Below are 21261 nucleotides of genomic sequence, written 5' to 3'. Positions count from 1 at the left end.
TTCCTTCTTGGTTACCTGTTCACAAAGACATACTATGAGATTTTGTATCAATTTTCTGATTATAGAAAGAGGTACATCTGCACATACCAAACACAGTTCTTTCCAAAATGATTACATAATAAAATTTCAGAGGAAAGAGGGAGAAGCAAATAAGAGCAAAAAAAAAAAACCTCTAGAAACATTACAATACATCTAGCCATATCATGTGCCATCTGCATATCCTTATACAAGTCATCTCTCTCTAAAGAAGGGGCTTTGAGAACAGATGGTCAACAATTCAGTTCTATCAACATTTGAGACAACCAATGTGAAAGATATTGTATTAGATGTGATAGTTTATAAAGAGACTAAACAAACAGATACATCGTGAAAGATACTACAATCTAATAGGAAATAATTTTTTTAGACAAGCAACCAACCTTCTACTTCTGCAGTGTATTTTATACTTTCCAGTTTAAAAAGGGGGCTGGGGGCAGTTTAACATTCAGCTCATGATATACTGCATTGTCAAATAGATTTAAGCAAAATGTTCAAGTTTGAATAAAGTACATTATATGTTACAGTTCATGACAGAGAGATAATAAATGGGATTTTTAGAGAGATAATTTCAAAGAGAATTAGGTCCTAAAAGTTTACTTACTTTTAATAAAATTCCTTCACAAAAGTCAATGACTGCCTTAAAGGGTCATTATTCACTACAGTAACCAATTGACCATATCTGATTACCCTGTTCTCAGCCTAAGGATGAGGAACTACATGTTTACTACTTGAATAGTTCAGTCTGCAATGGGAGGAAAATAATACTCAAAAATGAACTAGTGGGGAAGGAGAAAAAAGAAAATGGGTAAGTCAGTAAACCAATTTAGAGAAAGTCTAAACCACTCATGTGACCCACAGAATTATCAAAAGTACTTCATTTTTTCCCTACTACAGAAACTAGGGAAATAAGCAGTTTAGAAGCAAAGGTTGTTTTCTCCTCTACCTCCAACCTTTCAGCGTTCAGTGATTCAAAGACAAACAGGAGCATACTGGATTACGTGTTTCCTGACTCTAACATTAAAGAACTATTATTTAATCATGTGCTCAAAGTTAAGCACCCAACCAAACATAAAAGCAACAGAAACAATGCTATAAATAAGCTTAACCCAACCAATAAATAGAATTTAGAGATTAATAAATTATTTCAAAAGACAAAAATGTCTACCAGTCAATCTCATATAGAATGAAAACATAAAAAAAGATCAATAGTGAAATAATTTCATGTAAAAATTAACTTCATTTCAACATATATTTATTGCAGATAAAAATATGACAAGATTTATTTTTTCAAGAATGAGAAAAATTCTTTCTTCAAACAATGTAACAAGATGGATGACGAAGCACATGCTGATGATACTGTTTCTACTTAAAACCCCATGAAAAGACAGAAAACTTCTTTTAACATAATATATCTATAAAAGAGGGACAACACCACCCCCCCACCAAAAGCATGCAGTCAAGATCACAAACACTTCAAAGATGGAACTGGTTTTCACATTTAAAGTTATAACCGAGCATTTCACAATGCAAAGGGCCAGCAAGTGTTAGATGCTTACTCTAATAATCAAGGAAGTATATATTAAAACAATGGTACATCATCTTATTAAAACAATTATAAAGGTTTGGCAAGGAGTTGAAGAAAAGGATTCTCTCATTATTACTGAAAGAGTAAGCTGAAAAAGTCTTTTTAAAAGGTAATTTGTTAATACTCACCAAACCACAAAATGTACATACTATAAACCATATACCCTGCACTTTCACTTCTAGGAATCTAACCTAAATGAAATATTTGCTCACATATGTTCACGTGTACTTAGTGCAACATCTCTTTAAAACTGGGGGAAATGAGAAACAATTTTAATGACCAATGATAATGGAATGTTTAAGTGAATCATACCTCACCCATATTATGACATATTATTTAGAATGAAAAAGTACCCCTCCCCAAAAAACTGTTACGTGAAAAAAAGCAAGTTACAGAATAGGTCATATTTTTCCTCAAAAATCCTAGCTTCTCTGAAATATTTGCCATCAAAATTTAATACCCCTGACACCTCTTTGTGGAAGTCATCCACCTACTTCTCTATCCATAGAAAAACTTAGTACCTAAGTTTCTCTCCAACTACCCCAGTTATTATTCCTAAAGATTTTAGTATCAAAACAGTCTCTCAGTGGGCCTCCCCGGTGGCGCAGCGGTTGAGCGCTGGGTTGCGAAGCTGCTCGCAGTCTCTGCAGCGCTGGTTCGATCCCCGGCTGCTCCCCGGCCACCGAAGGAGGGTCTCACATGGCGCGCAGACCTCTCCTGCCGCCCACTGCTCCCCTCAGCAGTGTACTTTGGTTCTTCTGCCTGCTCTGCTCCCCGCTCTGGCTCTGGTGAATTCTCTCACCCTCCCGTGCTTCTGACTGTATCCAGTGCTTGTATAAATAAATAAATAAATCTTAAAAAAAAAGTGGCTACTTAAAAAAAAAAAAAAACAGTCTCTCAGTTCCTTCACTTACTCCAAAATACATACTTTTTTGCACTCTAGTTCACTTTTCTATCCCTTTGGTCATATCCTAAATCTTGTCATGTCCAACAACTGAACCAACTCTCAAACTTTACCTTTAAGCCTCTCTCACTTTATTTAGATCACCATTTCCTAGCTAGCCAATCTGTATGGTAGTGACTCCACCTTAACAATTCTTTATTATCATCAAAACTTCCAAACCATTAACCATACCACTCTTTCACTATCCATCATTTCTCTCATGTTGTCAATTCCATCCTTAAATAACCATGGTCCAAAACAATTTACTTGCATATACCTACAAATCCTCTGCATCTCTCCCTCTGTCATACTTCTGGCAAAACCCTAACATTGGCTAAACCCAAAACATCACTTACTCCAAGTGTTCTAGCTGGTCTTATTTCTAGTCTTGTCCCATGAGGCAAGACTGTTAGATGCTTACCCAATTTCCATTTTTTCCTTCCTTGAGAATTCTGAGTTTAGGAAGTTAATGTACCCAGCTAAAACATTATGCTTCTCAGCCTCCCTGGCCATTGGAGGGAGTCTGTGACACCGGACTACAAAATAGAGGTGAAGTCACTTGGTGGAGCTTCAGAGAAAGCTCTTTAAAAAAATCTAATTTAACTATGAAACACTGTTAAAAGAAACAGAAGAAGACACAAAGAAATGGGAAGACATCCCCTGCTCATGGATTGGAAGAATTAACATTATCAAAATGGCCATCCTACCAAAAGCAATTTACAGATTCAATGCTATTCCAATAAAAATTTCAATGACATTCTTCAAAGAAATAGAACAAATTTTGGGCCTCCCCTGGTGGCGCAGGCAATTGAGCGCTGCGCTGTGAAACTGTCCGCAGCTTCTGCAGAGCTGGTTCAATCCCAGCCTGCCAGTGAGGGTCTCACATGGCGAGGCAGACCTCTCCTGTCTCGCCCGCTGCTCCCCTCAGCAGTGTATTTCGTCCGTCTGCCTGTTCTGTTCCCCGCTATCTCTGGTGAATCCTCTCACCCTCCCGTGCATCTGGCCTATACCCCAGTTCTTGTATAAATAAATAAATCTTTATAAAAAAATAGAACAAATATTGATGAAATTCATATGGAGCCACCAAAAACACTGAATAGCCAAAGCTCTCCTGAAAAAAAAAAAGAAGGGAATGGAGGCACCACACTCCCAGACTTCAAACTATACTGCAAAGCCATAATAATCAAAACTGCATGGTACTGGAACAAGAACAGACGCACGGATCAATGGAACTGAATAGAAAACCCAGAAATAAACCCACAGATTTACAGTCAACTAATATTTGACAAAGGAGCAAAGAAAATGCAATGGACTAAAGAAAGATTGTTCAATAAATGGTGCTGGGAAAACTGGGCCGCTACATACAAAAGAATGAAGCTTGACTACTACCTTACACCATGCACAAAAACCAACTCAAAATGGATTAGAGAACTAGACATAAAATCTGAAACCATAAAATATATAGAAGGAAATATAGGAAAAACACTACATGACATAAACCTCAGTAACATCTTTAAAGTCTCATCACCCAAAGCAGTGACAGCAAAGGTAAAGATAAACAGCTGGGACTACATCAAATTAAAGGGCTTCTGTACAGCAAAAGAGGCAGTAACCAAAACAAACAGACACCCCGCCGACAGGCAGAAAATTTTCACACACAACACTAAAGGACTGATCACAAAAATCTATGAAGAGCTGAAGAGTCTCAACAAAAACAAAGTAAACAATCCAGTCAAAAAATGGGGAGAAGAGCTAAAAAGAAACTTCTCCAAAGGGGAAATGCAAATGGCCAACAGGCATATGAAAAAAATGTTCAGCATCACTTGCAATCAGGGAAATGCAAATCAAAACTACAATGAGATACCATCTTACACCAGTGAGAATAGCACATATTGAAAAAACTAGCAACAACAAATGTTGGCAAGGGTGAGGAGAAAAAGGAACTCTCTTGCACTGCTGGTGGGAGTGCAAACTGGTCCGACCACTATGGAAAGCTGTGTGGAGATTCCTCAACCTGCTAAAGATGGAGCTTCCATATGACCCAGCAATTCCACTCTTAGGTATTTACCCAAAGGACACAGAATCATTAATTCAAAAGGGCACCTGCATCCCTATGTTTATAGCAGCACTATTTACAATAGCTAAGCTATGGAAACAACCCAAGTACCCAAAAGTAGATGACTGGATCAAGAAGATGTGGTACATATACACAATGGACTACTACTCAGCAATCAAAAAAGATAAATTCATGCAATTTGCAGCAACATGAAGGAGCTGGAAGGGATGTACTCAGCAAAAGCCAGAAAGAAAAATAAAAATACCGGATGGTCTCACTCATAGCAGAAATTTAGAAAACCTAAATAAGGAACCAGGAAAAAGACTAATTATAATAAAGTAAAAATCAAAATCAACAAGCAACTATAAGCCAGAGACACACTACGGTGGGGGTAGAAGGGGGGTAGGAGGGATTGCAGGCAAAATAAGGGGGGTGGGAATTGTATGGGGACTATAACCAAGATGAAAAAGCATACATTGTGCAAAAATGAAAAATGATGTAAAAAATATATAAAATAAAATTTAAAAAAAGAATTATTAAAAAAAGATCTAATTCAGGTGAGAGATATGTTTCTACCTTTGTCTTCTGTCTAGATGTGATTCCAGAGGAGGACTGGTCATCTCACAGGACAAGGAGAAAGACACACAATAGAAGATGTCTAAACAGAAAGAAATCTCAATCTCTGATGTCATGGAGCTGCCATTTCAGCCCGTTGTCATCTATCTATTGTTTTTGTTTCATGAAAAAAAATAAAACTCCTAATTTGTTTTAGTCATTTATTTTGGGTCTCTATTATTCACAATAAATACAATTCTTAACTTCTAGGTCCATTATAGTTTTGACCCCACACAACTAGAGACATCTGAAAGTGTTAAGTCAAGTCATATTACTAGTTTCCCATCAAACCCACAATAAATTTAAGTTCCTTATTAAGTCAATTAGGCCATCTTTGATATGGCTCCCAACTCATCCACCAAATCCCCATACCACCCTTCCACCCACCACTTGCACATTCAGTTCTAGCCACATTGTTGCTTGAACAAGTCAAACTTGTTCTGTCTCAGGACCTTTGCATTTGCTGCTCCCTTTGCCTGGAATGCTCTTTCCTCATACCTTTATTTTGTTTGCTCCCTGACTTCTTTCAAGTTTCAATTCAAATGCTGCCTTCTCTGAGAGACCTTCCTGACCATCTTCTGTCTCTCCTCAAATTTCCCTTCCATTGCCCTGTATTTCCTTCTACTTTGCTTTATTAATATATATTACATATTTGTCCGCTTATTTATGTCTGTCCTTCCCACTAAAAAGGAATCTCCCTGAGGGCAAGGACCATAGGTATCTTCTTCAGCACTGAATCCCCAGTACCTGACACATAGCAGGAACACAATAAATGTTGGTAAATGAATACATATGATCTAATTTATACTAAAAAATACTAAATCATGTGTGTGTGTGTGTATGTGTGTGTATATAAAGAATCTAAAATATACACTAAACTTAACATTATTTATCTGTAGGAAGGATAGTAGAAAATAAGAAAACAGAGGACCTACAATATTAATAAACACCTTTAAAAAAATAACTAGAATTGGGCCTCCCTGGTGGCACAAGGGGTTAAGCACTGCACTATGAAGCAATCCGCAGCCTCTTCAGGAAAAATTCGATCCCAGGCCGGCCAGGGAGCAACCCACATGGTGCAGCAGACTCGCCCACTGCTCCCCTCAGCAATGTATTTCAGTCAGTCTGCCTGTTCTGTTTCCCACTGTCTCTGGTGAATCCTCTCACTCCCTGCATCTCTGGCCTGTACCCCAGCTCTTGTATGCATAACTAAATAAATATTTAAAAAATAGAATAAAATAAAAAATAACTAGGATTAAGGTAATAAAATTTCTTATTAACTTTTTTCCTTACTTAAAATTTATTTATTTTTATTTTAACATTTATCATTTTTCACATTTTTTTAGACAATATTTGCTTCCCCCCACCCCCTCAGATTGAGTCCCCATAGAATCTCCTTCCCCAAGGCACCCATGCTTATTAACTCATCTTATTAACTTTTACATCACCATCTTATTAACTTTTTACAGCCCTTTTAAAGGTTTTTACTGTTAAACAGAATAAAGTATACTAAATAAGTATATTAGTTAATATGCTAACCATCATATTACTTATGATGAGTTGTGAAGAATTAATTTCATTTATTATTTCTGATTCAATAGACACTTTTAAAGATCTTCTTTCCCTGGAGATTTATCCAGATAATTACATATTTACTTTCTTTTGTTCAGGAAACATGTATTCTAAAAGACATCTTTTTCTCTATCAAGTTCCCCACCCAAATGTTTAGTGCCCTTCAATGTTTCTTACAACTTTATTGAGCCATATTTTACATATTATATAATTCATCCATTTCAATTGTATAATTCAATGATTTGTAGTAAATTTATCAATCTGTGGAATACAACACAAATCAGTTTTATAAATCTTTACTTTACCACTGCAATAAAATCACTCATGTCCATTTACTGTTAATCCTCATTCCCATGCCCTACTCTAATCAATCACTAATCTACTAACTGTCTCTATACATTTGTCTATTCTGGACAGTTTCTATAAATGGCATCATACAATATGTGCTCTCTTGTCCTGGCTTCTGTCCCTCTGGCATCTTTTTTAGGTTCATCCATGTAGTAGCATGTATTAGTAGATCATGCCTTTCTATGGTATTCCATAGTATGGATATGTTATCTATCATATGGCCTTTTGATTTTATGACCTGGATTTCTGGCAAATATGTCATTTGCCATATTTAAAGTCATTTTCTTGTCTCTCCCTCATAACAGGAATAAAAGTTTTTTCAAGGTTTCCTTCTCTCTCCCAAGGGTTATAAAAATGTCTACTCTTACTATGTATTCTGCTTTACATCCTTTTTCTAATTCCAACTCCTTATTTTCTCTATCTTCCAGCTAATGGCTTGAATATAATAAAAATATAAATAAAATATAAATAAAAAATATAAATAAAAATATACCCAAGTCAACATCACACCCTCATTTAAAAGAAAAGGCCAAAGAATGTACAGTAATTATGTAGCTTTCTATAATCTTTTCTCTTTAACATGACCTTATTAAATATTAATCTTTAAAATTCAGTATAAAATGCCACAATAACTTTATTATCTCTCTTCTGATTTATGATAATATCTGATTCAGATTAGACTGCCTTTATAAAATTTTCAATATCTACATGTAGAATGATTATGTAATCACTTATAAAGGTGGGTGAGAGATGGTACAGGGAGAGGGGCTGGAGAAGGATGATGCATATCTCATACTTCTTTTTCCAGCCTTTTTGAAGCCTTAAGTCTCTAAGTTATTTCAGTTGGCTTGAAAATGTCAAAAATAAAATGATGAGGCTATAATTAAAAGCTTTCTCAATGACAAAAGTCCTCTCACTAGGAAATTATTCCACTACCTCCTTACTGGCCTAAGTTACAGTTCTTCTGAAGTACTCAGAGTGGAAGCAATAAAAAATAACACCATATTAGAGGAACCTTGCAAGAAAAGTAAAAATAACATAAACCATTATTATTAAAGCTTAAATGTTAGACTTTAACATTTTCATGCCAAAAATACTTCTCTTGCTGGCCAATTATTGGCCCTATGAGTTACATTTTCATTTTCAAAGGAACAGCTAAAAAAAGGGGTTTCTTAGTTAAGTTTTACTCTACTTCCATTATAGCTACAGAATCTGAATGGCTGGTTTTAAGGTAGTAAGAAGGAAAAACAGGCTCTTCACGGTAAATTTTTAAAATCGCTAGTAAATCAAATTCCCATTCAGCATTCTTTAAGGTCATTATTTCAATTTACATTAAGAATACGAATGTAATGATAATATGTATACTATACCTTTCTCAGGCTTTCATATTCCTCACGAAGTTCCCCAGGCTTGCTTAATTTGATTGGTGCTCTAAATATAAACTCTGGAAAAAAGGGAAAACACTTTTAAACAGGACTTTCTCAGAAGGAAACAAGACCTTGTCCTATTGCTGCCCCCAGATTATAAACCACATAAAAATATGTGGTCATCTAAATTCAAATATTCATTCACTCACTTAACAAATATTTATTAAAGGGTATAAATCAGGTACAGTTCTAAACACTAAGAGAAACATTGCTCTCATGGAACTTAAAATCTCATGGAGGGAAACAGACAATAAATAAACAAGTATATATATGTAATATGACTGGTAGTTCTACATGCTTTGGAAGAAAGTAAGTGCAAAATGGAAGAAAGGGATTATTTTATTTAGAGAGGTCTAGAAGGGACTGACAAAGAAACATGTTAAAGACCTCAAGGAAAAACTGTATTTAAAGCTCTTTGTTCAATGTTACTAAGTAACATTTTAAATGAGCCAAAAGTTTATTCATAGTATTATATTTTTTGACTTCTTTTTCAATGTAGTAAATTGTGGATTTTTCTATGTGTAACCTGTAGATATTTTCAGTATATAATCTGATTATTTTTTATCCTGAAACCTTCAGTGTGTTTGATCAGTCTATAAAGTCAAAATTCTTCATCAGTCTCCAAATACTAATCAAAACTTTTTCTAAAGCACTGTGTATCTAAACCCTTGACTATCAAGTCATTATATCTATATCACATATTTTTAAAACTTTCATGTTGTTTTCTCAACTGATATTTTCTATATTTTTACATCCAAAACATCTAAATCCAAGGAGGCACACAATACACAGTGGTTACAGAAAGATGATAAAAATCCAAGTTAAGAACAGTAATAAAAGCCACAAATGCTATCAAAAATTGGTGAAGTAAGCACTTCTGCTTCCTTAAATGTATGTGACACTTCTATATGCCCCCCATGTATATTCAGAAATCTAAACCCAGTATTTTAAGACTTACTAATAATTCTATATTCCACTGAAGTTGATAAACATTTGTTGTAGAAAAGTGGCCGCCTCAAAAAGTTGACTTTTGTCCTCTTTCAGCTGTCCCAACTATTTCAGAAAAACTCTTTAGTATACCTAAGAAATGTAAATGAGCCTTAGAAATATTAGCCTAATGCAAATGCAAAAAACAATAACTTAAACACTACCAAGCAAAAAAGAATCATTATGCCCTGGGTTTGGGAGGCAAATACTCCATTATCTTCATCGATTTTAAAGAAGTCCTGAAGACTATTTTAATCATATTCTGTAAGAATATTTCCAATTATAGACAAACAGTATTTGAAATTTCATGCTTTGAAAAGGGAAAAGAAGGGTGAGAAAAGCAAACCTTTACAGGCCAAAAAAAAAAAAAAAGTGCTTTCAATCAATTGATGAAGAATCTATTCTATGTAAGATACCTCAAATACATTTTCTCAGTGACTCTTCACAGAAACATTATAAGGTGGTTTTATATCCATTTCACAATAAAGAAAACGAGAGGTTAATGACTGGCCGAAGTCATAGAACCAGTACCTGGCAAAACCCAGAGGAAAGCGTTCATAAGAATGAGGAGGGAAATCACACAATGTTTAGAAAGGCAACCCACCAAGAAGATATAATGATCATGAACTTGTATTAACCTACAGCACAGCAAAAACCAGTAAGAATATAAGGAGAAATTAATAAATCCAAAGTTACAATAAGAAATTTTAACACAGAAAAACTAAAAATAGATCAAGTAGACCAAAAGAGTAACAAAAAGGAAAACTACACAATAAAATTAACAAACCAATTATGTGTGTTTGTGTACGCAAGGAACAGAATATTCCTTGAAGCAAACAAGCAAGAGTGTTAAAGTATACTAGAATACAAAGAAGTTTCAAAGAAATTATATTTTACAGATTTTGCTTTTGGATCCTGATTGCCATTTCTCAAGTCAAGTTTTCTAGCTATCTAGCTGATTTTTTTAGGCTACCCATATTCTTTCTCAATACATTCCTTTTCTGCTTAAATCTGCCATAGAAGTTTTCTGCTGATTAAAACTAACAATCCTGGCGGATTCTATGTTTTGCACGGCACTATGAAATGACCAATGAGCCAACCACTAGTAAAACTGGCTAAGAAAAATAGAGAAAACAAAGCAATATTAAAAATAAAAAGGTCTAATACATACATACCCAAGAAAGTTTTATGTCCCTGAAGACTATAAAAATAATGCTGTAATGAATGACCTTGCATATACATAATTTTGCATGTTGAAAAGGATATCCAGAGATTAAATTGCTAGCATCAGAATTCTGGGTCAAATAATACATGCTTTTGCAATTCTGACAGACAATACCAAATTGCCCTTCCTACATGAAGCCAGGAAGGAATTATAGTCCCAATAGCAAGTCATGGAGTACCATTTCTTCACACCTTCTCCGACACTAAAAGTGCTGAAACATTTTACCTTTGCTAAGCTAAGGAGTGAAATTTTGCATCTTATATTTTCATTTTATGAGTGAAATTCACTACTTTTCATATGCTGGAACAATTTGCATTTCCTCCACTCCTGTTTACTTTTCTTCATCTGGTAAAGCTCTCGATAAGGTCAAATTAGTCTTATGTCACATGAATAACAATACTTTTCCAGTTTATCCTTTGTCTTGACTTTGCATATAGTAGTTATATCAATCAAACTTATTTTTATGTGCGTATATATATATTTTAAAGATTTATTTATGATTAAAAAAAAGAACTGGGGTACAGACCAGAGATGTGGGGGTTGAGAGGATTCACCAGAGACAGAGTGGGGAAAGAACAGGCAGACTGACTGAAATACACTGCTGAGGGAAGCAGTGGGCGAGACAAGAGAGGTCTGCTGTGCCATGTGGGTCACCTCCCTGGCCAGGGATCGAACTCATGCTGCAGTGGCTGCAGACAGCTTCACAGTGCTGCAACTTTACCCCTTGCACCACCAGAGAAGCCCTTATGTGGTTATATTAATCAAACTTTTCTTTTATGGCTTGTGCATTATGCATACTTAGAAAGACCTTCTTTAGACTAATATATAATTATATAAAGTCTATTATGGTTTCTTCTGGTACAAAGTATAAGATTCTTCTCATATCCTTTAAAATTCTAAATGTTTTTATTTGGGAATCAACACAGGAGCATAATCTTATTAAGGATTATAAATATATCTAGTATCCAAAACAAGGGACAAAAAAATAATTTAGTGATAGCTTTGTAGAAATGAGTACTTTTATTTAACTTACTTTGGAGAATTTGCTTTCTCTAATATGGCTCTTGCAGACTTTTGGAACAAAATGTTCAAAGAACTTAATATCTTTATTATATCATGTAAATGATAAAAAGTTAAAAGCCTGATTCCCCCAATTTAGAAGCTTCCAGAGTCTTGGCTAAATTGGTCTCAACTTCCTTTCTTGAAAAATCAGAATAATACCCACTATGAATAACAAGACAGGTTAGTATGAGCATCAAATGAGTATGAGAGTGAAAACACTTTGTAAATTATTCAGTGATGCCACGGAATCTACTAACTATAAAATTGTCTCAGGTGTTGTTGAGATAAAGAAATTATGGTTTGGCCTAATGGATTTTAAAGTACAACTAATAAGAACAAAGAAAATAATACAAACTATACAAAAAGTTACTTTTCATATTGTTAGGGGGAAAGAATGTCCTGAATAAACTCCACAAATAGGTCTTATGACTCTACCCCCACTCCAGACCAAAGATACCCAAGACACCAAGGACTACAAATCCCATAAAGTCATCATCACCCAAGGGATGGATTGCTGGGACCTAAGGGTGGAGTTAAAGAGCCAGGTGTAGTATAAAACCAGATATGTGGGCTGTGGGGGTCTCTTAGTTTTTCGCCAGCTCTCAGTGTGCTATTGGGGTTCCAGCTCAGCGGAACTGGTAGGATGCATTCACAAATTTATCTCCCTCTCCTTCCACCCAAGTTATTCATTTCTTCATTTCCTCTTCTTTTGTAAATAAACCTGTTATTAACCTTTTTGTGTGTGCCCGCAGTTGAGTATTATTATAAGTCCCTTTTAAGCTTTTGGGTGAGGACCCACAGTCAGGCAAGGTTGCCCTGTAACAGTGTAACTCTGGGATACTTATTAAGACATCTCAAAGTTCATATACCAGGCCAAGCAGTTTACTGACTAAATTCTTATTATGCCTTGACTTATTTGGGAATAAAAGTCTATTTCACAAAAAAATGTCCTAAGGGGCTCACAGAAATTTAAAATAACTATTTATTACCAATAACAACTTTGATAACTACCCATAAATTTAATTTTGTTTAAACATTGGAGTTATACTACAGACAATATTTTTTGTGCTCTATGAATTTCCATAAAAGCTAAAAATCTATGTTTATACATGATTATAAACTGAATGATAATTTTATAAAGATCTTAGCCACTTAGAACTGATTAATCCCATCTGATTATTAATTCCATCAATAAGCACTTGTATTCGGCATTCCCATTCTGAGTAGCAAATGGTTAAAACAGATGTCAAATCTGTGTGTGCTGTGTCACCTTTAAATCAGTCTAACTGTTCCACATAAAAGCAAATGGCATATATGGGTTTGCTTAAGTCATTTTCTAGCCGACATTAATTAGCCTCCCTCAATTCACAATACCATGAAGTATTTGCAATTTAAATATGAAAAGTAGTTCTGTGTTAAGATTCTTAATTTATTTCTACTCCATACTTAAAATAATTTCAATGATTATCCCTTACTTCCTTTCTTGAAATTGTTATGAAAAAAAAATTTTATAATGAATTCCATCTTGGAAAACTAGAAAGAGAAAAATGGCAAGGTATTTATTGTAGTTTGTCATAATTCAGAATTCAGCACCTCAACAAGTATTTTGTAATTTTATATTCCTTTTAACCCACTGAGTGGAGAATGTCAGTTTTTCTCCCAACTTGTATGGCAATTCTAATATATTCAACATCAAATATAAACATGTAATAAATGTTAAAATAAAGTTTAGCTCTATTATTGGAAAAAAATGAATAAATTAAGATTAACCGGCAAGGGAAAGCTGGGGTATTAATTTACATTCACCAAAATCTTAATCTTGGATTAAGATTAATGATATTTAATGCTATGAGAACACAAAATGCTAAATAGTCAAATGCCTTTTTGTCACACTAGGACTGTGCTACCTTAAATGGCATCATGCCCAAAAGCTCAAAAATTGCATGAAGTAACTCTTGAATACTAAAACAGTCAACCGTAAAGAACCATGAGTTAGTTGTGACTCATGTGACTAAACAGTAAGAAAATTAACAACCTGATTTTAAAAAATGGGTGAAGACTTGAACAGACACCTACCAAAGAAAATATACATGTGGCAAATAAGCACAGGACAAAATGTTCCCCATATGTCATCAGGGAATTACACATTACAACGAGCTACCACTACAAACCTACTACAAAAGCTAACACTCAGAAACACCACCACCACAAGCTGGAGAGGTATGGAAAAACAGGAATTTCAGTCATTGCTGGTGAGAATGTAAAATGGTACAATCACTTTGGAAGACTTTGGGAGTTTCTTACAAAACTAGAGCCTTACCACACAATCCAGCATTCTTTACCCACTTTGAAAACTTATGTCCACACAAAAACCTGCCCATGTTGTTTAAGGCGACTTTATTCATAATCACCAAAACTTGTAAGTCACCAAGACATCCTCATTGTTTGGATAAATAAAATAAAGTACAACCAGACAATGGAAGAGCATTCAGCACTAAAAAGAAATGGGCCATCAAGCTATGAAGAGACAAGGAAGAATCTTAAATGCATATGCAAAGTGAAAGAAGCCATTCTGAAAAGGATGTATGTACTGCATCATTCCAACTACATGACATTCTGGAAAAGACAAAACCATGACGTCAGTAAAAAGTTCAGTACAGGGGCCTCCCAGGTGGCGCAGCGGTTGAGCGCTGGGTTGCGAAGCTGCCCGCAGCCTCTGCAGCGCCAGTTCGATCCCAGGCTGCTCCCCGGCCACAGGAGGAGGGTCCCACATGGCGCGCAGACCTCTCTTGCCGCCCGCTGCTCCCCTCAGCAGTGTACTTGGATCCTTCTGCCTGCTCGGCTACCAGCTCTGGCTGTGATGAATTCTCTCACCCTCCCGCGCTTCTGACTGTGCCCAGTGCTTGTATAAATAAATAAATCTTAAAAAAAAAAAAAAAAGTTCAGTACAGGAAGGGATTAGGGATAAGCAGATAGAGCACAAAAGATCCTTAGGGCAGTGAAAATACTCTGTATAACCTTTTAATGATGCATACATATATCAATATACATTGTCCAAACCCACAGAATGTGCACAGTAGGAGTGAAACTTAAGGTAAATTATAGATGCTGGGTGTTTATGATGTGTGACTATAGATTCATCCCTGGTAACAAATCTACTTTCTAGTGAGCAATACTGATCACGGGGGAAGCTATATATATTTGGGGTTGGGGATACATGGGAAATCTCCATACCTTCCTCTCAATTTTTTTGTATGACTAAACTGCTGAAAAATAAATTCTATAAAGAAAAGAAAAAAAAAAGGGCTGAGCAAAAAGATACTAAGAAAAAAACAATGCAAAAGGTTATATCTTCCTTAATCCAGGAGTTAGTCCCAAATCCACCAATAGCTCCACCAGCTTCTATAAGGAATTTTTAAGTGTTTCAGTAACAGAAACAACCACTCACCTTTCCTTCACTTCACAGAAAAAAAATGTTAGAAACTACTTTAGGTGGCACTGAGATGCTGACTATTTGACATTTGTAAACGAATCCAACAGTTGAAATACTTTCCTAATGCCTGTGCTCTGGCTACTAAGTTTAAGAGGAAGAGAAACTCTAAGGAGTGTGCCATAAGGATGACACACAGCAGTGGTTAGTGACTTATGCTGAGTTCAGCATTCAGTCTAATGAGAACTATAGGAGCAATTTATACTTCCTTGAAGGCTCCTTCTTAGAAGGCTCCTTCCTCAGAAAATCCTTTCCTCAGAGAAAAGGATTTTCTCTGAGGTGAAGTGACTGGTTATTAACATAGACAAAAAAAACAACCTATAAGACAGGCATTTTGCTAATTGCTCCAAACCCTCAGAAATGATGTATCACTGTCAAAACATTCACAATACAAAATCAGAAAAGGAATTTCTTCAATTATATTGGAAAGATACAATTCCAAGGGCTTTCAAATCAAAAGGTAATACTCCCTTGCTACCTAAACTGTGCCTGAGTTTTTACTCCTGTGGGTTCAACTTCTTATCAGCACAGCAGAATGAAAAGAGTTTTGGACCTAAAAGTCTCAAGACAAACCTAGATCCTAATTTGAATCCTCCCACTTACTAGTCATTTGTTCTTGAGAAAATATAAAAATATCTTTGCTCTTTGATTTCTTCACCCATAACTTGAGGTAGTTGTATAACTATATCTCAGAAATACAGGTAAAATTAATAATGAATTCAAAAGCTTATAAGCTATTAAGTGTTTGGTAATCTATTTTGTACCACACAAGTAGCTGGTTATGTTAATACCTGCTTTAAAATGGTTAACTGAGGACTAATGCATTTTCTTTAAACATACAGATGACTTTTTGTAAGCACAAATGGTATAAATACCATTTACATTTCAGTATGATTTAAGAGGCAATTTACATGACATGGCCTTTGTCTACCTCTTCAGCTTCATCTCACTTCATTCTTTGTCTCTTATTTTATATTTCATCAACACCTTAGGGTTCTTGGACCAAATTATGCTATTTCTGGGCCAAAACATGCTATTTCTGCCTCCATGTCTCTGCCTGAAATATCCTCCTTTTCCACTCTTACTCTCCACAGTCAGCTTTGTACCAGGCTAAAAACAACTCATCTTTAAAACTCAGCTTAAATTTCTGCAGAGCGTAAGACAAACCTGAAAAAGTATTTACCATACAATAAGAGGTTAAATTCCATCTCTATTCGTCACCAGCAGCATCATTATGATGGCGGGCAGTTAAGTAGCATTTATATAAGACCAGGCCAATTTCTAAACACTCCATATTAATTAACTCATTTAATCTTCATAATGACCCAATGGGGAGATGTTACTACTATCATCATTTTACAGATGAGGAAACTGAGAAATATAGTGTTTAACACTACTGTAAGTGAAAGAGTTGTGATTTTAAACCCTGGCAATCTGGCTCTCGGATCTGTGCTCTTATACACTATGCCTTATTACCTTTTCAATATTTGAAAGAAAAAAAAAAAATGTTCACAATCCTGTATAACAATGGGCATCTGATGTACAACTATTTTATAAAAAAATAAATTCAGATGACTTATAAACATATTAAAATATTCACTTTCACTCATTTCAGTATAGCAAACATTTTTAAAACATTTTCATGTGTCAGATTTTGGAATAGATCAAAAAGTTTGATAAAGAAAAGAGCAAAGTATCCTTTTTCTTAAAGATACGTCACACATATGGGGCCTCCCTGGTGGCCTAGGGGTTAAGTCTTAGCACTATCACCATGAAAGCCCACCTTGGTGGCCTAAATTCAATCCCCAGCCAGGGAACTAACCCACATATGGCACAGCAGACCGCTCCTGTCTTGACTGCTACTCCCCTTAGCCATGTATTTCAAAAAATCTGCCTGCTCTGCTCCCCACTCTGTCTCTGGTGAATCCTCTCATCCCCCGCACCTCTGGCCTACACCCCAGTTCTTTGACACAAAAATAAATTTTTTTAAAAAATAAAATTTGATTTAAAAAATATACATGTGGACAAAGACATATATACAGGAATGTGTTCACTGCAGATCACTTACAATACTAAAGACTGAAAACAACCTAAATGTGTTCTAATTAGAGACTGACTGAATAAATTATTGGATGACTGGGACACCATACATCTTCATCTAAACTACCTGTCTTTATTCCTAAATTGGTTTACTAGTAACTTTTTGCTAGAGTGCCATTCACTGTGTATGAAAAACTGTAGAGGCTCTGCCTGATATTCTCTTCCTACAGAGGATTCAGTATGTTTCCTAACAAGCAGTTAGAATGAGGGTAGATCATCACACAATGGACATGAGCTGATTCAAGGCTGACCACAGCCTAAATTTATAAAGCTCTTTCTACTCTAGTTTTTAGCCCTCCAAGAGTCCAACTGAAAGTCTGGTATGTTTACCAAACTTAACTTCCTGAACTTTTTTTTCCTCAACATGAAGAACTGCTAAAACAGGGCTTTGCTTTTTTAGTAGATTTCTCTGAGGCCTCTTTGCCTGTTACCCTGCACATTTGAAGAATCGGCAAATGTGTCAAGAAAAAAGTACGCAGAGGGAGCCAGAGGGATACCTGCCCCTTCTTTCTGGGATCTTGGCCTCTTAAGTTCTGGTTGCCTTAGTAGCCCTAAACTACAATTTTTGTATCCTCAGATCCATGAAGAAAGCCTTGCCGACTTTTCTGCCTTTTAATAACTACATTCCCCCTTTGCCAAGAATCCACAAGTCCTAGCTGCCTTGGCAACTTGCCAATGCTTCTTATAGATTTTTTTTTTTAAATCAGGCTTTTCTAGTTATTCTCAGCAGGAGTTTTGGTCTGCTACAATCTGCTCCATCATAGCCAGAAGCAAAATCTACATTCTTTATAAGCAGTGGAGAAGACAAAATTTTCATGATGAAACCACAAACCATTACTAAAGAGGGAATGAAGTAAGGAAGAAGACATAAGCAGAGACTATTCCTTTGAGAAGTCAAGAAAGAAGTAGAATTAAAGGTGTACATGTGTGGTTTACATACCAAAATAATTAAAATCTTACTAGGGAAGAAAAACATACGTAAGTGAAACTAGAGTATGTCAAAGAATTATAAAACTATCCCTAAGTGCTGCACAGAACATCAAGAGGTAGACAGGCAGAACAGCCAAAGGAAGACAATGAGTCATACTGTATCTTTTACAACAAAACTTACATAAGTAAAGATGCACAGGAAACAAGAGGCCATTCTCCATATTAGACTCATGATTGCCTACTTAAACTACCCACCAAACTTCTGAACAACCACTGTCAAAAGGAATATGTAAAAGGAGAAAGTTTAAAGCTCAATTAAAGCATAACACTATTTAAAAGTGGGTAGAAAGAAATACAGGGAAGGAACCACAAATGTGTTCTAAAACCAAACTAAAGTAGTTCCCATTTTATATACATTATTTTTTACTTTACTCATCCTAACTCCAAGAATACAAATGAGGGCCTCCCTGGTGGCATAAGAAGTTAAGACGCAGCCTATGAAGCTATCCACAGCCACTGCAGCACGAATTTGATCCCTGGCCAGGGAGCTACCCACATGGTGCAGCAGACCTCTCCTGTCTCGCCCACCTCCCCTCTGCCTGTTCTGTTCCCCACTCTGTCTCTGGTAAATCCTCTCACCCCCGACACCTCTGCCCTGTACCCCAGTTCTTGTATGCATAAATAAATCTTAAAAAAAAAAAAAAAAGAGTACAAATGACAGCCTGGTACCAACTGTCAACTTATGCAAGTGCACGTTTACCCACTTGCCCAAGACAACTTAACAATTTATAGTAGGCAATATAAACATATTTACCGGGCCTTCCTGGTGGCGCAGTGAGTTGAGCGCTGCACTGTGAAGCTGTCCGCAGCCTCTGCAGCACTGGTTTGATTCCCAGCCGGCCAGGGAGTTTCCCACATGGCACAGCAGACCCCTCCTGTCTTGTTCCCTGTTCCCCTCAGCAGTGTATTTCGGTCTGTCTGCCTATTCTGTTCCCCTCTCTGTCTCTGGTGAATCCTCTCACCCTCCTGCGCCTCTGCCCTGTACCCCAGTTCTTGTATAAAAATAAATCTTTTAAAAAATAAATAAATAAATATATTTACCTAGGAATAAGAGAAAGCATACAGAAGGAAAAGCCAAAAGCTAATTAAATGTTAATATCAAAATTAAGGACCATAATTAACACCATAAATTACTACTATATTAAATTATACTGTTTGTATAGTAAAACTATCCTGTGCTAAAGAACAAATCAAGTCATACCAAGAACTTATAAAATGTCACTCTGACCTAATAATTTCTAAGAATCTAAAAAAATGCCATTAAAAATTATATGGAAAGATTTTTGAATATATCACTTTAATATGATAGGAAACCATTTAGGTTAAATGAGATAGAAATCACCAGACTGAACACTAATACAAATTAAATATTGGAAATTAAAGAGGGAATAAGCAATGAGAAACCAGGGAGAGGTGTGGAGACAGAAAATACACACAAAAAAGACATGAGACCTTATCCTAAAACATTGAAATATACAGACATACCTCATTTTCTTGAATGCCACAGGTATGGTATTTTTTAAGTTGAAGGTTTATAGCAACCCTACATTAAGCAAGAGTTTCAGCATCATTTTTCTAACAGCATGTGCTTACTTCGTATCTCTGTATCACATTTAATCTGTACACAATTTTTTAGACATAATGCTATTGCACACTTAATAGACTACAGCAAAGTATAAACTTTAGTACACACCGGGAAACAAAAAATTCATGTGACTCACTCTATTGTGGTGATCTAGAACCAAGCCCAGAATGTCTCCCACTTATATCTGTGCTTTATTAATGAAGATAAATTCACAAAATTTTTTATACTACTTCACAATTTGCCTTTTATTTTTTTCTAGTTTTATTGAGAAACAACTGACATATATCACTGTTTAAGTTTAAAGCCTCTAGCATGATTTGATTTACATATGTTGTGAAATGATTACTATAATAGGTTTAGCTAATGTCCATCTTCTCAAATAGATGCAATAAATTAGAAAAATATTTCTTATGAGAACATTAGATTTACTCCCTTAACAATCCGTTACATACCATACACTTGTATTAACTGCAGTTATGTTGTACATTGCATCCCTAGTGTTTATTTATAACTGGAAGTTTGTACCTTTTGACCACCTTCCTCCAATTACCCCTTCCCTCATCTTCTGTCTCTGGTAACCACAAATTTTGTCTTTTTCTGTGAATTTTTTTTTATTCCACATATAAGTTGATCATAGAGTGTTTCAGTCTGACTTAGCATAATGTCTTCAAGGTCCATCCATCCATCTTGTTGCAAATGGTAGGACTTCCTCAGTTTTTATGGTTTAAGAGTATTCCTCTGTGTGTGTGTGTGTGTGTGTGTGTGTGTGTGTGTGAGAGAGAGAGAGAGAGAGAGAGAGAGGAGAGAGAGAGAGAACTTTTTTATCCATTTATCTATCAATGGCCACGCAGTTGTTTTCATGTCTGGATTATAAATACTGTAGTGAATGCGGGGGCGGCAGATATCTTTTCAAGTTAGTATTTTCATTTCCACTGGATATATTCCCAGACGTGAAACTGTCGGGTCATATGGTAGTCCTATTTTTAAATCTTGAGGATCCTCCATATTGCCTTTTATAGTGGCTATACGATTAATAAGCCCACCAACAGTGCACCAAGAGTTCCCTTTCCACCACATCAATGCCAGCATTTTTTACATATTGTTTTTCATTAAAAGTTTTGAAAACAGATTTAAGCAACTACTGAGATGATGCAATGTCACAAAATAAACTACTGCCAAATGAATTTTACAAACACACATTGCAATATAAGTCTGTAGGAGGATGAGAACAAGGGCT

At 35.7% G+C, this 21261-nt stretch overlaps 1 protein-coding gene across 1 annotated transcript in view; it reads right to left on the bottom strand.

The window, feature by feature from the left end:
• Positions 1-21261, bottom strand: part of RNF169 (ring finger protein 169) — an 81672-nt gene that overhangs the window by 48474 nt on the left and 11937 nt on the right. The window contains exon 2 of the mRNA XM_054699541.1: positions 8529-8602. Coding sequence (XP_054555516.1) covers positions 8529-8602 — 74 coding nt within the window. The remainder of the gene's footprint in view (positions 1-8528; positions 8603-21261) is intronic.

The sequence above is a fragment of the Talpa occidentalis genome, unplaced genomic scaffold (genome assembly GCF_014898055.3).
Source record: "Talpa occidentalis isolate TD23 unplaced genomic scaffold, MPIMG_talOcc4v2.1 talOcc4.3, whole genome shotgun sequence".
Taxonomy (NCBI): Eukaryota; Metazoa; Chordata; class Mammalia; order Eulipotyphla; family Talpidae; genus Talpa; species Talpa occidentalis.
The sequence above is the reverse complement of the archived record's forward strand: the minus strand, read 5'-3'. Positions and strand labels throughout refer to the sequence as shown.